The sequence below is a fragment of the Mauremys mutica genome, chromosome 18, assembly GCF_020497125.1.
Source record: "Mauremys mutica isolate MM-2020 ecotype Southern chromosome 18, ASM2049712v1, whole genome shotgun sequence".
NCBI lineage: Eukaryota > Metazoa > Chordata > Testudines > Geoemydidae > Mauremys > Mauremys mutica.
In genome coordinates, this window is record NC_059089.1 from 28,330,298 (window position 1) to 28,346,748 (window position 16,451).

At 44.0% G+C, this 16,451-nt stretch overlaps 1 protein-coding gene across 1 annotated transcript in view; it reads left to right on the plus strand.

Moving 5' to 3' along the window:
- Positions 1-237: 237 nt before the first annotated feature.
- The window catches only part of LMX1B (LIM homeobox transcription factor 1 beta), a 125,947-nt gene continuing 109,733 nt past the window's right edge, over positions 238-16,451 (plus strand). The window contains exons 1-2 of the mRNA XM_044992972.1: positions 238-376; positions 950-1,136. Coding sequence (XP_044848907.1) covers positions 238-376; positions 950-1,136 — 326 coding nt within the window. The remainder of the gene's footprint in view (positions 377-949; positions 1,137-16,451) is intronic.

Here is a 16,451-nt window from a genome sequence, read left to right on the forward strand (position 1 = left end):
CTCCCGCGGCGCCCGCCGGCCCCGGCCCGGGCCCCGCCCCGGCTCCGGCTCCGGCCCCGGCCCGCCGGCAGGTGACCCCCGCCCGGCGCCGGCTGGAGCATGACCTGACCGATGGGCAGCAGCCCCCGCCCCGGCCCCGGCCCGGCAGCGCGCCCCGCGCCCCCCCGATAGACCCGCGCGGCTCCCGCCTCCCTCCCGCCCGCCCGCCCGGCCCGGCCCGGCCCGGCCCGGGCCCCCATGGACATCGCCGCCGGCCCCGAGTCCCTGGACCGCTGCTTCAGCCGGGGCCCGCCGGACCGCGCCGCGATGCTGGACGGCATCAAAGTGGAAGATCGCCCGCTGCGCTCGGGCGCCGCCGCCCTGGGCGTGTTGCTGGGTGAGTCGGGCCGTGCCCCGCGCCGCGCCGCGCCCGGAGCCCGCCGGAGGGAGCCGCTGCCCCGCGCCGCGCCGGGGAAACCGCCCCCCCACCCCCGGCCCCGGCCCCGCACGGGCAGGCGGACGCGGGGTTCACTGACGGACTTCGGCGGGAGGCGAAGTTTTAAATGACCGAAAAACCCTATTGCTTAAAATGCGGGGCGGGCGCTGAGAGCGGGCAGCCCGGGCCCTGCCGCCCGCGGGCCGCGGCTCGCCACGCGCACTTCGCGGACGGTGCGGTGACCCCGCGCCAGGGTTTTGCAACTTCCCCAGGCGGTTTTGCGCGGAGCAGAGAGTCGCGAGCAGGGAAGCGGGGCCGCGAGCCCAGGCTGCCCGACGCAAACGAAATCGCGGTGGTTTAAGTTTGCTTCGCGATCTTGTTTCATGGGAGCCGGTCCTGGGGAAGGGGGGATCCCGGACCCCCGGGCCGAGCCGCGGCAGCGCCCCGCTTGGCCGAGCCCGAGCTGGGGCGCAGCGGGAGCGTTTCGGGGGCCATCTGCACATGCCTTTCACCTCCCCCTTTGCTGTTTCCTAGGGTCCGAGTGTCAGAACCAGGCGGTTTGCGAGGGCTGCCAGCGGCCGATCTCAGACCGTTTTCTGATGAGAGTGAACGAGTCTTCCTGGCACGAAGAGTGTTTGCAGTGTGCAGTGTGTCAACAAGCCCTCACCACCAGCTGCTACTTCCGGGATCGAAAACTGTACTGCAAACAGGACTACCAACAGTAAGCACCCTTCTCCCTTGCCCCGCACGCCTGCCCCGGGGCGCCCAGGGCCCTTCTCGCCGGGCCATACGCGCCTGCCGGGCCTGGCGCTGGGCACAGGGCACGGAACGTGCCGCCTCGGCTCCCCGGGAGCCTCGCACCCAGTTCTGCTGCCTTGGTGGGAAACGCCAGAAAGTTTTCAAACGAAATCCAGAACAAGCCCCTAAGGGTGCGGTGATCAGAGAGCGCCCAGCCACGGGCCGCGCGCCCGGACCCCAGAAAGATTTGTCCGGGTTCAAATGGCCAAGCTAGAAATGTGCGAGCGGGGGGGGGGGGGTTACTAGTCACGGATAAGAGTTAAATTCTCCGCTGCCCAGGTAGCAAAGGGAGTTTGCATCGGGTGGTTTTATACGTGTTAAATGACACCGCGGCTGGTGTCCGAGTGACAAGGGGGTTGGTTAGTGAGCGCCCCGGCTAAATTCGAGCTCAAATCGTTTGAAATTCGTGCCGGGAATTCGTAGCGTGTTGATGGAAATGCACCGTGGGTAAATAATTCTCGGGTTTAAGAACAGAAATGCCCTTTCAGTGGAACATTCCCCGCGCGGCAGTTTTAGGTGTTTTGAAGAATTTAATCTTGGTTCTAAAATCAGTTTGTTCCAAACGTTATTTAAAAAACTCGAAATAAATAACCCCGTGGGCCGCTGCAGTGAGGACGGCGTGAGACCCCCGGCAGAGCCGGGGCGCGGGGTTTTCGCGGGGTGCAGACGGGAGCAGTGGCATCCCGCGGAGGCGTTTCACAAACGGGATTTGTAGTTGGATTTTTAACACAGGAATTAAACCCGAGTAATCGGGCTGTTGGGTGACGTGTTAGTCGGGTTTTTCACTGGCCTTTTGTTGCGAGATAACGAAAAATCGTTCCTAAGAAACCGTGCGACGTCTCAGCAGCTCCGTGTTGCCATTCGAGAAGAACGAGCCAGCTCCGGGGAAGGCTGCCCGGGCAGAGCCCGCGCTGCCCGGCCGGGGCTGGGCGCAGAGAGTCGCCCGGCGAAAGGGACAGAAAGCGGCTGGTCTCCAGCCCTGCCTGCCCGGCCGCCCAGCACAACCCCGCCGAGGCACCGCGGCGGCGGGTCGGCTCGAACACACCCCCCCGCGGGCAGCGGCCCCTGCCCAGCGCCACCTGCTGCGCTCGGCCCCTGCCCGGGCAGCGCGGCCCGCGGGCCGCTCCCCGCCAGCCCGGGAACGAGCAGCGGGCGGGCGGGCTGCAGGGTGCCCCGGGGACAGCGCTAGGCCCCGGGCCGGGCCCTCGTACCGCCTGGTGCGGCGGCTCAGACCCGGGGGCAGCTGCCCGGCCGCTGCCGTGGAGCGGGGCCTGCCCCGGGTGCCAGCTCCGGGCACGGCGGGGCCGGGGCTCGGTCACTGCCGCTGTCTGGGGGCCCGCTCGCCCCAGGGCGTGTGAGCCCCGCCGAGCCCCCGATGTGCTGCGGACGGGGCGCCGGGGGACTCGGCCCCTCGGAGCCGGTCCCGCCGCCTCGGACGGGGCCGGAGGCTCCAGAGACGCCTCCGTGCACCACTCCTGGCCTCCCGCCTCCCGAGAGACTTGACTTTATTTATCCCTTTATTCCCCAAATGTCGGGCTTTGTATGCAAACCAGCCCGCCCCAGCAGCGATGCCCTTCTGCCACGCAAAGTTCCTGCCCCGCTTAGCTGCTTGGCCGCTCCGCAAAAGCCACTTCATGCTTGTCACTAAAATTTAGGGTCCGTTTTGTGTCGGGAGGGGGGTGAACATGGGCACTTCAATCACTAGGACATAATGTGGCTCTGCTAGAAGTCTGGCAACAAACAAAGAACAACAACTATTGGTTTGCATCAACTTTTGTCAGGCATTCAGCAGGCTCCCAGAAAGGGCCTGAAGTGCCTTAGTGGCAACAATGTGCAGTTCATAGCTACAGCATGAAAATCCATCTCCATGGAAACTAGTAGTAAATGCTAACATGACATGCTGAGTAGAAATATTGTTAGGGTTATAACTCCTGTATGAATGGCCTAGATGGATGTCCCCCTACTTAGGAGTTACAATAGAATGTGTAATTTCATACTGCAGCCTTAACCCATGTGTTATTAAAGAAGCTTCAACAGACCCAGATACTGCTATATGGAAAACAATAGCTGCCTACGCATTTTCTTACTGAACTGCACAGATTCGTTTTGGGGGGGTTGGTTTTAACAAGTATTAATATTTTCACATATTCTCGTTTTTGTAACAGTTACAGAGAATTTAGTTTTAATAGATATGTCAGATCCATGAAACATCTGACTGTATAAATAAACAAGATACTTCTCAAGATTTTTTTTTAATTAAGAAACTCCCCTTTGGATACCCACACAAAATTCTTTGAAATGTAAAAGTGTTAGGAACAGCATGCAGGAGATAATTCCCTTTGCAGGCTGTGTAAAATAACAGAGTTTCGCAAAAAGACAATATCTTAGGAAACAAAACAACGGACTGTCCTTTTGTGAAAAAAATTCTTTGTTAGAATAGAAATAAATCCTCTTTAGAATTTTAGATATTATCAAAGGCTTCTAATTGTATAGGGGGAAATAGGGTGTCCAGGCTGACTAGCAATAAAAAGATATCAACATGTTTGCCTTTGTTGAATCACAGCACCTAGTGTGACATTACATGATAACCTGCTGTGTGTGCCCCCAAGGACTGACAGCAGAAGTAGTTAATAGTAAAGGGGGGTGGGGGGGAGAGACATGGTAAATCAAAATGATTTTTCCCTGAAATTTTATTAAATTTGAAAGATAAAGCATGTGAAACTAAACTGATATTGTTTCCATTCTTCCTCTGGCAGCTGTGTTTTAGGCTGTTGGAAATCTTCTCTTATTAGTAATTCTTGTTAATTAAAGTGTAAAAATAACTACATTCACCTCCTTGGTCATGTGGTGTGTGCACAAGTTTTATCAGCAAGAGTGTGGAGGGTTGCGTTGCCCATATGTGGTGAAGCTATGAATGAGTTGTGCCGTCGTCTCAAATGCAAGCCGCTACAAACCTTTACATCCCGCCAGAATGTGCCATGATGTATACGCACATGTTATTAAGAGATGCTTTTTTAAAAAATTGCAGCTCAAGGGATATGAAGAATAGTATCAGTAAAGTCAGATGTTTGTGTTACCCTAAATCCCATGTACGTACATGGCTCAAAGAAAAAAAGAAAGATTTCCAAAATTTTCTTAATCACTAAAAGTTACTGAAAATAGCTTTTCTGTGTGTATTAATGCAATTGAAAGACCAGATTTCTCCAGAACTCCCAGGACTATAGTCAAGTGCTATGTGTATCTTTGGAAAACTCGGGTCTCTTCTTTCCAAAGAAAGCAGGCTTCTGAAGGGTCAGATATCAGACCTTAAACCTTCCACAGGGTCAGGAATTATTGTTGCCTGTCCTCTGTAATTTGGGGTTTGTGGGGAAAGGAGGAAACTTTTTTTTTTTTGGTGGGTTGATTTTCTCTTTTTAAAATAAAAATGGTGTCTGTTTGCAGCTGTACTTGGGTTTGAAATGTTAGAATAAATACTGAGGGAGATGGATTAGTGGCCAGGGTGCAGAATGAAGTGGTCAAAGGTGCATGATAAATGAAATGTATTACATGAATATCTCCACTACATCACGGGGCTGCATGTCTGTGACTTTGTGTATTTCAGCATCTTGGTCATATGTTCAATTCTATAAATATTTACAGGAGGTGGATAGTACAGACCAATCTTTTGATTTTGACATTAAATATTTATTTTGCAAAAAATTTACATTACTGTTGGGGCAGGGGTGCATTTGGTTGCAAGTAGTTTAAGTGAAGACAACACAGTGCTACAGCAGACACTGAGAGCGGGATCTTGCTAGCCTAACTCAAGCAAAATTGTTGACTTCAGTGTGAGCTTTGCCAAAGGAAGAGTGACAGGATTGGGCCCAAAGGTGATACTTTGAACTTGGAAAAAATTAGTTATCCCGCTGATATACAGAAACACACTGAACGAATACTTATCAATAATAAAAAACGAAAAAACAAAAATGATGTTTCAGCTTTTGCAGCAGTAAAATCTAGTGCAGGTTATTTGCTCTATTGAAATTACTAATTGTAGTATTTACAGCAGTGTTTTCTGCTACAAAAACATTGGTAATTTATAAACAGCATAATGTTTTCCCATTTATGCTTTCCTCCCTTCATTTAACTGTGGTTATATTTTTCTGCTTTGCTGTGAGCTACGTGTTCGGGGTTACATAAATATTGTCTTATTTCTTGCTGCTTGGTAATGTTCTGTAATTGTACATCCAGTTTTAATCTTTTAAGGTATGATGGTTGATTTAGCTTAGTTGCTATATATATTCTTTGTAGAACAATGCTTACTCTGATTGTAGCTTTGGAAATAAAGGTAGTGAAGGAATTCATTTAGTCAAGGAATACAGTTGTAAACGGAGTTCAGACATATGAGCAGCCAAACAGCCACATTAGTTAAAATTCCATATTTTTCAACAATTGGTTTTGCATTTTGTTTAGGGAAAGAAAGGGAAATATTTAGATTTTTATCCAAAGTACCAAGACATATCAGGCATTGTATTAGCATTCTTATTCAGTCCCGGAAAAGAAACATTGCCGCATGTATTGATGCTGCTCTAGATCTCTGGGCCTTTGTTTGTCAATGATTATGCTGATTTTTTTTTTATGTGAAATCGACGAGGGTCAGTGCATGACTAAGAGGCAAAAGAAGTGCAATGGGATATCATTGCTACACTAAATTTTAGCCTTTCCAGGTTCTGCAAATTCTCTCTGGTGAGTGAGACATTCAAACATATTTTCCAGTCAAAATATTTTTTAAATTGAAAGCAAACTAAAGCTTCTTGGTAGCAAATGTTTCCCATTTTTTTAAATGTTTTATTTTCCAGAGAGAAAACTTGTATATCCTGAGAGTAGTTTGTGATATGTAGACAAAATTCAGGGCATAAGAGGTGACTTGGGCTCTCGGAATCAGCTACATGTAGTAGGGATCCTAACTATTTACTAACAGAAAGGTTCTGTTTGTTTTCAGTTTCACATTCTTTTAATCGGTGCACTCATCAGTACAAATTTTCAGAATCTGAACAAGCTAAAATTGGGCAGAGCAATGCCATCCCAGTCTGTTTCATTTACTTCTTCTGGTAGATTGGCAGTACTCCTTGTTAGGCTGTTGTTAAGAAACAGCATAAATGCTGATCAAAGCTCAGGGATCAGGAGCAGTATATGCATATGTCCAGAATATCAGATAATGATTAATTTATGGCATCCATTAAAATGCTAAAAAGTGTTTTAAATGTTCTGGTACTTTTGCTGAAAATCTAAACATTCCTGTATATCAGATCAATCAGCCACATTAAAAATGTTTTGCAAAACTAGTTTTTAATAATACCTCTAAACAATTCCACTCCTAAAGCTGAATGAAACAAAGGCACTAGACATCAGGAGCTTTTAGGAAATGTTACTGTTATTTCTCCCAATGACGTCACCTGAATAGCCAGAGACCAGGCAGAAAAACCTCAACTTGCTGCTGTGTCAGCAGGAATTCATCCCCATGTAACATGTATAAAAGGTTACAGAGAAGATAATTCCACAGGCTCTGAGAAAGCATGGTACCAGCAGAGCCAACGAGGAGACTACGTTTTGGTTTAGAGGATATTTTTAGTAAATGTTAGCACGGAAATGGATTTCAGTAGGATTTATTAATCTGAGGGGACAATTCTGTTTTTTAAAATATTCATTGAAACTTTTCTGGAGTTTTAAATTATTAATAATAACATAATTATTCTTACCTATGGCAGAAAATATGAAGGAAGACCTTTATATAATGTGGGTTATGTACAGTTATATGAATTAGGAGTAATGGATACTTTCTAAGGTTTAACTGTTAATTATATACAGAAGAATAACCAATACATAGGACATCCATTGTGAAAATATTCTTCTTTGAAATATATTGTTGATATCGATAGTTCATACTCTGTTAAGAGAGCAGGTGATTTAAAAAAAAAAATTGGGGAGGGACCAAAATTTGAAACAGGTAAAAAACATACATGGCATTATTTCAACAATAAATAACATATCATAGTCATGGTAAAATATATGAATCCTATTGTATTTTCTCAGATTAACTATGTTATTGGTTTATTTCCATTCCAACTGTGTGACCCGTCCATATTCATCTCCCCATCGATCAGCATATAACGATTTATGAAGCTTAAAATGCTTGCTGCCATGGGGACTTGAAATATAGAGGGATAGTTAGTAATAATTAAATACTTCTAAATATAGCCGGGGTGAAATGTCCAGGAGAAAAAGATATATTTTTTACATTCTACAATTATGATTCAAATTTAAGTGAAGAGTAATTTTCTTTACAAGATATGTTTTTATGAATTTTTGTCTAGGAAGTGTTTGCTTTTCATTGCTTACCATACCTCATGTCATAACAAGGTGAAGCAAACATTAGTGTACTTAATATTTGCCCTTCTATTTGAATGAAGTATACAGTATGTTCATTCTGAGCTTAAGCCTGCATTCCCGGCACACTTACCGTGGATGCAGTGGGAATTTTGAGTATACAAGGAATGAGGATTGGGCCCTCAGTAGGTGTAATGAAATATCGATATGTAATGAAATATCGATATATAAATATAAACATACTCTCTCTCTGTGTGTGTAATGTGTATAAATGTGCATAGATTCCCCCCCCCCACACACACACAGATATACACCTCTGCTGATTTGCCAAAGGAAGTAATTTTGGAAGCTAGTAAAATATTCTTTTAGCATTATCATGAAAAGGGGAGGCAAGTAGATTTTGCACCTCAAAATCTTATGCTGTTCAGTTTTCATGGAAGTTGTGCAGGGCTTGTAAATATCTGTATAGCTCAATAATGTTTCATAATTTTATTAGCGAATGATTTTGTGCTTCTTGGCCTGAATTAGATCATTGTGTAGAGGAAGTAAAGTCACAAGTGGGCTGTCGATTTTAACCTCTAATGAATGACAATAAAAAGCATATAACATTGGCTTCCACTATGTAGTTATACCAAACCAAAAAGGGTTTCTGCAAAATAACTACAGATAAACTGTTTCATATACTTACATTTTCCTCCTCTGCTTTGTGTGATATAGCATGCTATTTATTAAGTAGTAAAAAATAAAAACCAGTGAGCAATGAATTATGCAGTAATTTCTAGTTTAAAAAACAAAACAAAACCCAAACCACGTTTTTCTCTTGGATGGTGAGGTATAAAGGTTTTCTTAGCGTGTTTTTGAGATGACTGCTATACTCTCAAAGCAAAGTTTGACTCCTAATGAAATGACAGTCTCTTCTTCCCTACAAAATATAAAAAGAAGCACGCGTTTATTCTGACACAAAGGAAAAGGTTAGTTATGCATAGTGTGAAACCTGACAGCTGAGTTAGCTAGAGGCCAAATTCTGAAGTCAGTAAAGTTGTTCGGGATTTATACTGGTGTAACAGAAAGCAGAAACTACCCTATCTCTGTGGCTGACTTGAAATATAATAAGTAGGCAGCTAACTATGATAAAATCTATTTGTAGGACAGGACTCTGAAACTCTACAATGCTGGTATCAGATGCCTAAACCTATTACTTAAAATGCATTTTTTAAAAAGGATAGTATGGGAATCTTATGAAAGCCGGAAGTGGTCTCTGAATTAAGATATTTTTAAAAATGTAACAGTGAACCATGTGGAAGTTGGCTCCCAACAAGAGGCATTACGGCAGCATTGGTAACATTTGGGAAATTAACTCAGGTTTTTCTCTATGAGAAATTGGGTAAAAATACATTTGACTTGCAACTATCAATATAAGGTAAATGCTGAAAGTGGCCATGCTAGGTCTCTGAGCTGAGGGAGCAGAACATAGGAGATAAGAAGGCAGATCACTTTAGGTTAGAAATAGCTGACTTTTGGTTTTCAATAAAAATCTCTGTAGTGTTTATATTCTGTGTACTAATAGGCAAAATCCTGCTTACCTTATTCAGGCACATTGTCCCATAAATTCTAGATGCTTCTTTAAATTCAGGATCAGTTTGAGGCAGATATTTGATAGTCTGTTTTTGTTTAAAGCTAGCAACCCTGTTTTTGGTTTTGAGTTCCTGGAATTATTTTGGCAAGAGTGATATTTCTCAGATTCAATATAGGGGCTGGTTGTGGGATGTTTTTGGTTTGTTTATTTTTGGTTTTGGTATGTCTGAAATTGCTTAGAGCATTGCACCTTGCCCAGTTGGTATGACTTAATGCAGTCAAGGAGATTTGGCCCAGGCATTGGCATCAGGAGGTCTTATGATGAGTAAAGATAATTTATGATTGTAAAAATGATGGTGGCGGGAGAATGAGGATGTTTGCTCTCTGGAAGAAATGAACAAGCTGTTTTCAAAACAGATTTGCAAAATAAACACCACTTGCTACTGATTATATTTATATTTTGAAAAAATATTTTTTCTTTATACAAACAGATACAAAGAAAATACACATTTACCATTGCTTTTTACCTGACAGTTACTGTACTTGCAAAACACCTTGTAATTAGAAGGTATTATTTATAGCAAGTTATGCAGTTTAATACACAGTATGTAGAATTAACCCGTCTTATAATAAAATATAGTTCATATAGTATGATACTTGCAATATCTTTTCAAGAGATAAAAGATTATTTCCCAAAGAGCTAAGGATGTATTAGAACAGCCTTGAAAAATCGTAATGGAAATTTACCAACCTCAGTTCAAAACCTACTTGCTTCCCTTTTATCATGATGACTGACAAAATTTAGAGTATGTTACTTACCCATCAAAAATAGCTATTTGCCGTGGGCAAGTGAGTAGACATTTGCAAGGTTGTATTACAGAAAATTATTAATATAATTATTCCTAGATTGTTACTTTGTTAGTGTGATTCATTCTTGAACTTATACAGCGATCTGAGTACAGAACTTGTTGATGGCTTAAAAAATAATTTAAGAAAGTAGCAAAACTGAATACCTTCGTTCTTAGGGACTTTATAATGCTTCAGACTCTGGCATTTCTATCAGAAGCTAACACATTTATGAAGAATATATTCTCATCATGAAGGTTATTTACTTTGCTTCTGAAATACACCCTTTTCCCCCTCACCTAGACAATATCTTTTCCTACAGATTTTGAGATGAAATTGCATGCATGGAACTCCCATAGACTTCAACAGGAGCCATTTGTGTGTATCAAAGGGCAGAATCTGGCTCTTGATTTTACTGTAATCAGTGTATTATTTATAATGTACTAGAGCACACATGTATTCTCTGTTAGAGCTGGTGGAATTTATATGCATATGCTGAGGACCAAATCCGTCTCGTAAATGACTTCAGTTAGGAAGCTTGCTTGAGTAAAGCAAATAGCATGTGTCCTTTAGTATAATCAGGAGCATCACTTACTTTGGGTAAGAAAATCTTTCTATAATTGATTCTCTTGATAATGTCATTGCAATTGTCACACTTGTGGTCGGGATAGTAAACATGCAAATCGGAGGCTGCAGCAGGAAACGATAATACTCTTTTAAAGCTTTTCCTACCAGATCTAGAAGTTGCTAATTATTTTCTCAGATTGACAAACAAAACTTTCCTTGTGTTTCTGTTTACTTGCAGCTTGAATACAAATGCACTCCCTGCTATTTCTGAAGATCAGTGACAAAATATGATTCTTGTGAGTCATATATGGCTGTGAATTGCAACCAGTAATGATAAGGAAGTTGTGACCGGGAATAGCATGTCATTGAAGTAACAAAAATGTGTCAATGAGAAACATTTGTTCTTTCAGGGCTTGATTCCTCAGTGAGAATTGAGAGTGCTCAGTACCTCAAAGTCAATGGGAGCTGAGGGCACAGAGCCCTTTGCAGGGCTGAGCCCTAAGGCTGCAGCATTGTACCTGCCAAAATTCATTACTGAGAGAAAGGTTATAGTTCTCATTAACGTCCACCCCACAACACAGTTGTTTTCAACCCGCGGGACCCTATCTCTTGACATAATGGCTTGCCTACAGCTAACATTTTATACCACTTGGTACTTTCTATTCCTGCAGCTCCCCGTGGGAGCATAATTTAGCAGATTTTCTGATTCAGACTTTTCCTCAGTGTGTCACAATTTCAGTCCATTTCCTGGGAGTTCTTCTCTTTGCTGGAGTTTCCTTTTGGTATTATGTATGTATGATAAGTAATGCATCCTACGCCACACAAAGACACAGATTTCTTAGCAAATCAAAATAAAGTACTGTAGAAAATTATGAAATTACAGTGAGTAGCAAAAAAAAAGAGAGAGAAAGAAATAGAGAATAGTGACACTATTTTGACTCCCACTTTGGGGCAACTCCCAAACTTTGTTACAATGAAGTACAACCATTTCTGATCTATACCAGTGACCCAAGCGACACCCACAAATACTCAAGCTCTTCTGCATACATTTAAATGTAGTAAGTGAGCTGTGGTAATCAGTCATTAATTCAGCAGCCGTACCACACTTTATTGTATGCCCTCAAATCCATGCTGGATCTAGATGGATTCGTGGGGACCCACAGGTATAAGCATGGGGCTTTTAATTTCTATTACTAACATGTTCATTTGGGGGTATATCCATCATCTGCTGATTTTTTAGAAATCCTCAGAAGTAATTTTTCTGTTGGCATCATGAGTATTGCATTTGCATCTCTGCATGTGAGAAACCATTTGCTTTTCAGAGATGGTAATAATCATGCAGTGAGCTTTGCAGACAGTATAGTCTGTCTGTGCTGGTTTGCACGTACAGATGGGCTTGCAATCAAACATCTATTTGCAATCATTTTAGAGAGCAGTCTTCAGGTGGTTGGTGTGCGTTCCGAGCTGTGTTTCCCCTGAGGTTAGTGGCACAGTCCGTATATGGGAATCATCAGCATAAGAAAACACTCACTGTTTAGAGCCATTTGTGCTACCAGTTCATTGGGCCGAGTTAGGGTCTGACTGAGCCTGTAAATCCTTATTCACATGACTCCTGTGAGTAGTGCCGCTGAAGCCAGGTTCTCTGGTATGCAGTGGCTTGCAGCATCATGCAAGGTCTATTTACTTACAGGATAGAAATGCCTAGAGATAAATGAGTGGGGCTGCTAGGGGCATAAAGGATTGGGTTCTTTGTAAGGTAAAACACCTAATATTAATTACAACGTTAACCTTGTGAGCCGTGCGTTACCCTCAGTGTTGGCACAGAGCTTCCTCAGAAGACAAGAGAAGTTCCACCTGTGGAGTATGATCCTGGGGGCCTGCTCCTGCTCATGTTGAAGACAATGGAAGTTTTGCCATTGACTTCAATAGGGAAAACAGGATCGGGCCCCATATGGGTATGCAAATACTAGCAATTTAGGCTGTAAAGCTTATTTTTTCGTATTGTTTCATATTGTTTCTCATTTGTCTGCCTGCAGTTTGCTTCCAAACAGTGTAATCTGCTGTGTGCCCAGGCTCATGGCTAAAGCATGGGGATGGGGATCAGGAAACATGGATCTGTTCCCAGCTCTGCCACTGACTGTATGGCCCTGAGCAAGTCACTTTATCTCGATTGTGCCTAGTTCTGTGGAGGAACAGTGGGAATGCTGATAATTGGGGCCCATCTCACAGTGGGGTTCACCGAGGCTAGGTTTGTTAAGGTTTCTAAAACATTACAGTCAGCCTGATGGTGAGCACAAGATAAAACCTAGATAGAGAGAGAGATGGCGCCCTCTGGGTGCAAGTCACCTCTGTGCAGAGGGTCAGCACAAAGCCAATGCCCCACTTAACTCCCACTTAAGCCATGATAAGTGAGACTTAAGTATTGCATTGGTCTTGTGTTGGCTCACTTTGGAGATCTTTTGATAGAAACACAAGGGGCATATAATGATGATGATGATTATACATCAGATTCTCTTAATTTTATTTAACAATGTCACTTTATGTCCCAGATGATCAGCACTCAAGAAAATAAATGCTTCTTGCTTTTTGTCAATGTTTTATTTTTGATTTTCAGATTTTAGTTTTCCAGGTGTGTAGTTTCTAACAGTGGTGAAAGATGATTAAGGCTCCATAAAAGCCAATCAACCAATACAACAGAACAGAACAAAAAAAGCAAATAACTATACCCCAAACACCTGAAATGGGGGAAGTGCCAGAGAATCCAGGAAATCCACTAGGGACTTTGCTGTTGATTCTACGGGGAAGGTGCTTAGATCCTGCTATGCTGGGTGGCAGTATGAAACCCTGACAGCTAGGGGGATGGAACGAACAGCATGTATGGGCTGATCTTGTAGGTGCACATCTAAAGGAAAGAAAGGTTGGGCCTAATTCTCCTCTCACGCCAGTGTACAATACCAGTGACTGCAATGGCGTTTCAGTGGTGTAAATTGCTCTGAGAGGAGAAGCGGGTTCATAGTAACCTTGAGTTTGTCTAAGCATTATGGGCTTGATTTTCACTGTGCCCAGGCTGGCAGGGTCCAGTTAGGCTGGTGGGGAGTCTCAGCCTTCTGGCCCTGGTGTAAATTAAAGCTGCAGAGAAGCAACTTTAACTTACGCCACTAATGTAGTGTCCCTCAGGAGCTTTTCACCAGGGAGAACTGGGTATAACAGACCCTCACTCCTCCAGGCCCTTTCCCTCCTTGAGGCCAGAAGAGGGGGTCAGGCCCAGGGGTAGCAGAGGCTCCTTGGCCAGCTTAACACAGCAGGGCCCTGGCTGCTGCAACTTCACCTGCAGCGAGACTCCAGCCCTACGGCTCCACGTCACCGCTTAGAACAAGCCTGTTGCTGAGTAGATGGCAAACAATGACGAAATGTGGGTGGCATGAGCTGAATCCATTGCTGCATTATCGGTAAAGCCAAGCTCCTGTCTGTTTGGATCTCTGGGACGAGGTATAAACAGTTGCCCTGGGCTTTATTTTCATAGAGTGTGTTTCTCCCTGAGGTCTAGCAAGGAACTGCCTCTGTATTCCTAGGTATCGCTTTGCTCCCAGGGGCTGGTTCTTTCTTATTCTTCCTAAGATTCACTTTCTTCTAATCCAAACATTTGGAGGCATTGTAATGTCTGGAGACATTCTTGCTTTTATTTATACACATATATAAGAAATGACTTAGCTGCTGATTTCATTTATCACCATTTGCCGGGGCTGTAAGAGAAGCGCCCACTCAATTTTCCTCTGAAAATTACAAATGTGTGACAGTAACAGTGTTACAGCCACATGCTCTCCAGCCATGAGTGTTTATTTTTGCATGTATGTGACCATGGGTATTTGCACCAGTTTTTACAATGTCCTACATCTGCATCTCGGTGAGTGTCTGATCTTGCATGCATGCAGCAGTGCCGTGGGGTTGGACATGGAGGCTGGGATGAGCTGATCATTTAGTGCCAGTTATGAAAATGTTGCCAAGTTAGAAAGAAAATTAAACTTTTTTTCTGAGAGAAAATAGGCTAGAGAGAGGTGCACAGACACAGAACTTGGAAGTGCTCTGCTGATATCATTACTTACTCCTCATGTCGACTGTTTATGTAAATCTGCAAGCCCCTGTGTTTGTGGCTGTCAGCTCATAGTGCCAAGGATTTTTGCATAGTATGTGACACATGTAGAGATAAATGTAATTATTTCATTGGTAATAATAGGAAACTCCCCTTACGGAATGACTTACAGAACTCTTAAGGACAGTGCTCATTATGCCGTGACTGGCTTCTTATTGCAGACCCACACCCTGCTCTGCCATGCAAGAGCTACAAGAGGGTTATCGTTTGGGGGGGCTGCACAGTTACAATGGAGTCATGCTGTGAGGGGGGTGATGGTGAAGTGGATTTGGCCACCAGCCAGGGACCTCTTAACCCCTGGATGGATATTGTGGGATCCTAGGGAAATCCCACAGAACTTGAAGCATGTTCCTCCGGTGTCAGCATGGTCCCCTAAGAGTCCATCATCCATGCCTGGGCCAGTCCCCCAGGGGATTTTGGGGGTGTGGAGTAAATTAACATTGATGTAGCCCACATTAATTTACTTGGGAAAGTCCCCAGAGACTCCAGGGGGATGCCCTGGAGAGCAGACTTTACCCATTTCTGCCTTCTCCCAGCCCAGCTCTCTCCCCCCAGACTGATCAAGGGGGTCAGCAGGATTCATGCATGGTGCCAGTCTGTCTCAAGCAGCGATCTGCCCCTGTAGCTTGTAGCCCAAATGAGCGGGGGTTCTGCTCCCCTCATTCCCTCTGAAGGAAATACCAGGGCGATGGAGTGCATAGACATTTAAGATAATACTTCATGTATCTAGTCTGCTGACACTTACTAGTATTTAGCTGCTGAACTCACTGAGCTGCTATTTACCTTACAGCTAGGTTGTAAAACAAGCCCAAAGTCAGCAAACTCTCTTTCTTTCTTTATTTCATACCCATCTTAAGAATCCTGGAATCCTGGCTGTTGAGGGTAATTGAAGCCTGCTACATTTGTGGCTTTCCTCCCCCCCCCCCCAACTTAAAAAATCAGCTCATATTTTGGCATTGGTTTGTCAGAGTGCACAGCGGATACATTCAATGACATGAGCTACAACATGCAATTTGTTGGATGCCACAATTAAACCTCAGGTTTTTTCACCCAGCCATTTAAAAACCAATTGCAAATTGTCACTCAAGCAAGAATACACATAAACAAGGGCAATGCATAGCCCCAACAATATGATTTTCATCACCCTACCCGTCTTTGGGGAGTCTTCAGCTTCCATCTGGAAGTTCCTTCAACCCTTTCCAGCTACAGCTCTTGAAATAACTAGAACAGAGAGAAAACCAAAATGACATTGAGTTTATTGCCATTTCAGAGAGAAAAAAGTGTTTGAAAAAGTTGATTCAGGAAGCCAGGGGAAGTTAAGTGGGAGACATTTGCCATTTCATCAGTCGGTTGGTGATAGCCATTCATGTCATAAATGGCTTGTGTCATTTGATGCCAAAAATAACACAATTTTCCTCCCCAAAGGCCTATAGGGTTTTTTGGCAATAAATGTTTATTTATTAATAATATACTTTAAACAGCCCTGTCTTGACCTCAAGTCTCCAAAAGAATCTATCTTCTCTCAGAAAAATCCTACAAAGTTTGTGTAATTTTTCTGGGAATGTGTAATTGATGGGGCAGTGAAGGGTAGTGTGTTTGCTTTAACTACTGCAGCTGCGTGGATTAACTGTTTATAAGGGCCTACTGTGCTTTGAATGGCTACTTTCTTCGATTTCAAACCCTGGTTGACAGCACTTCCTAATGGTTTCATGGATTTGCTTAGGTTTGAACAGT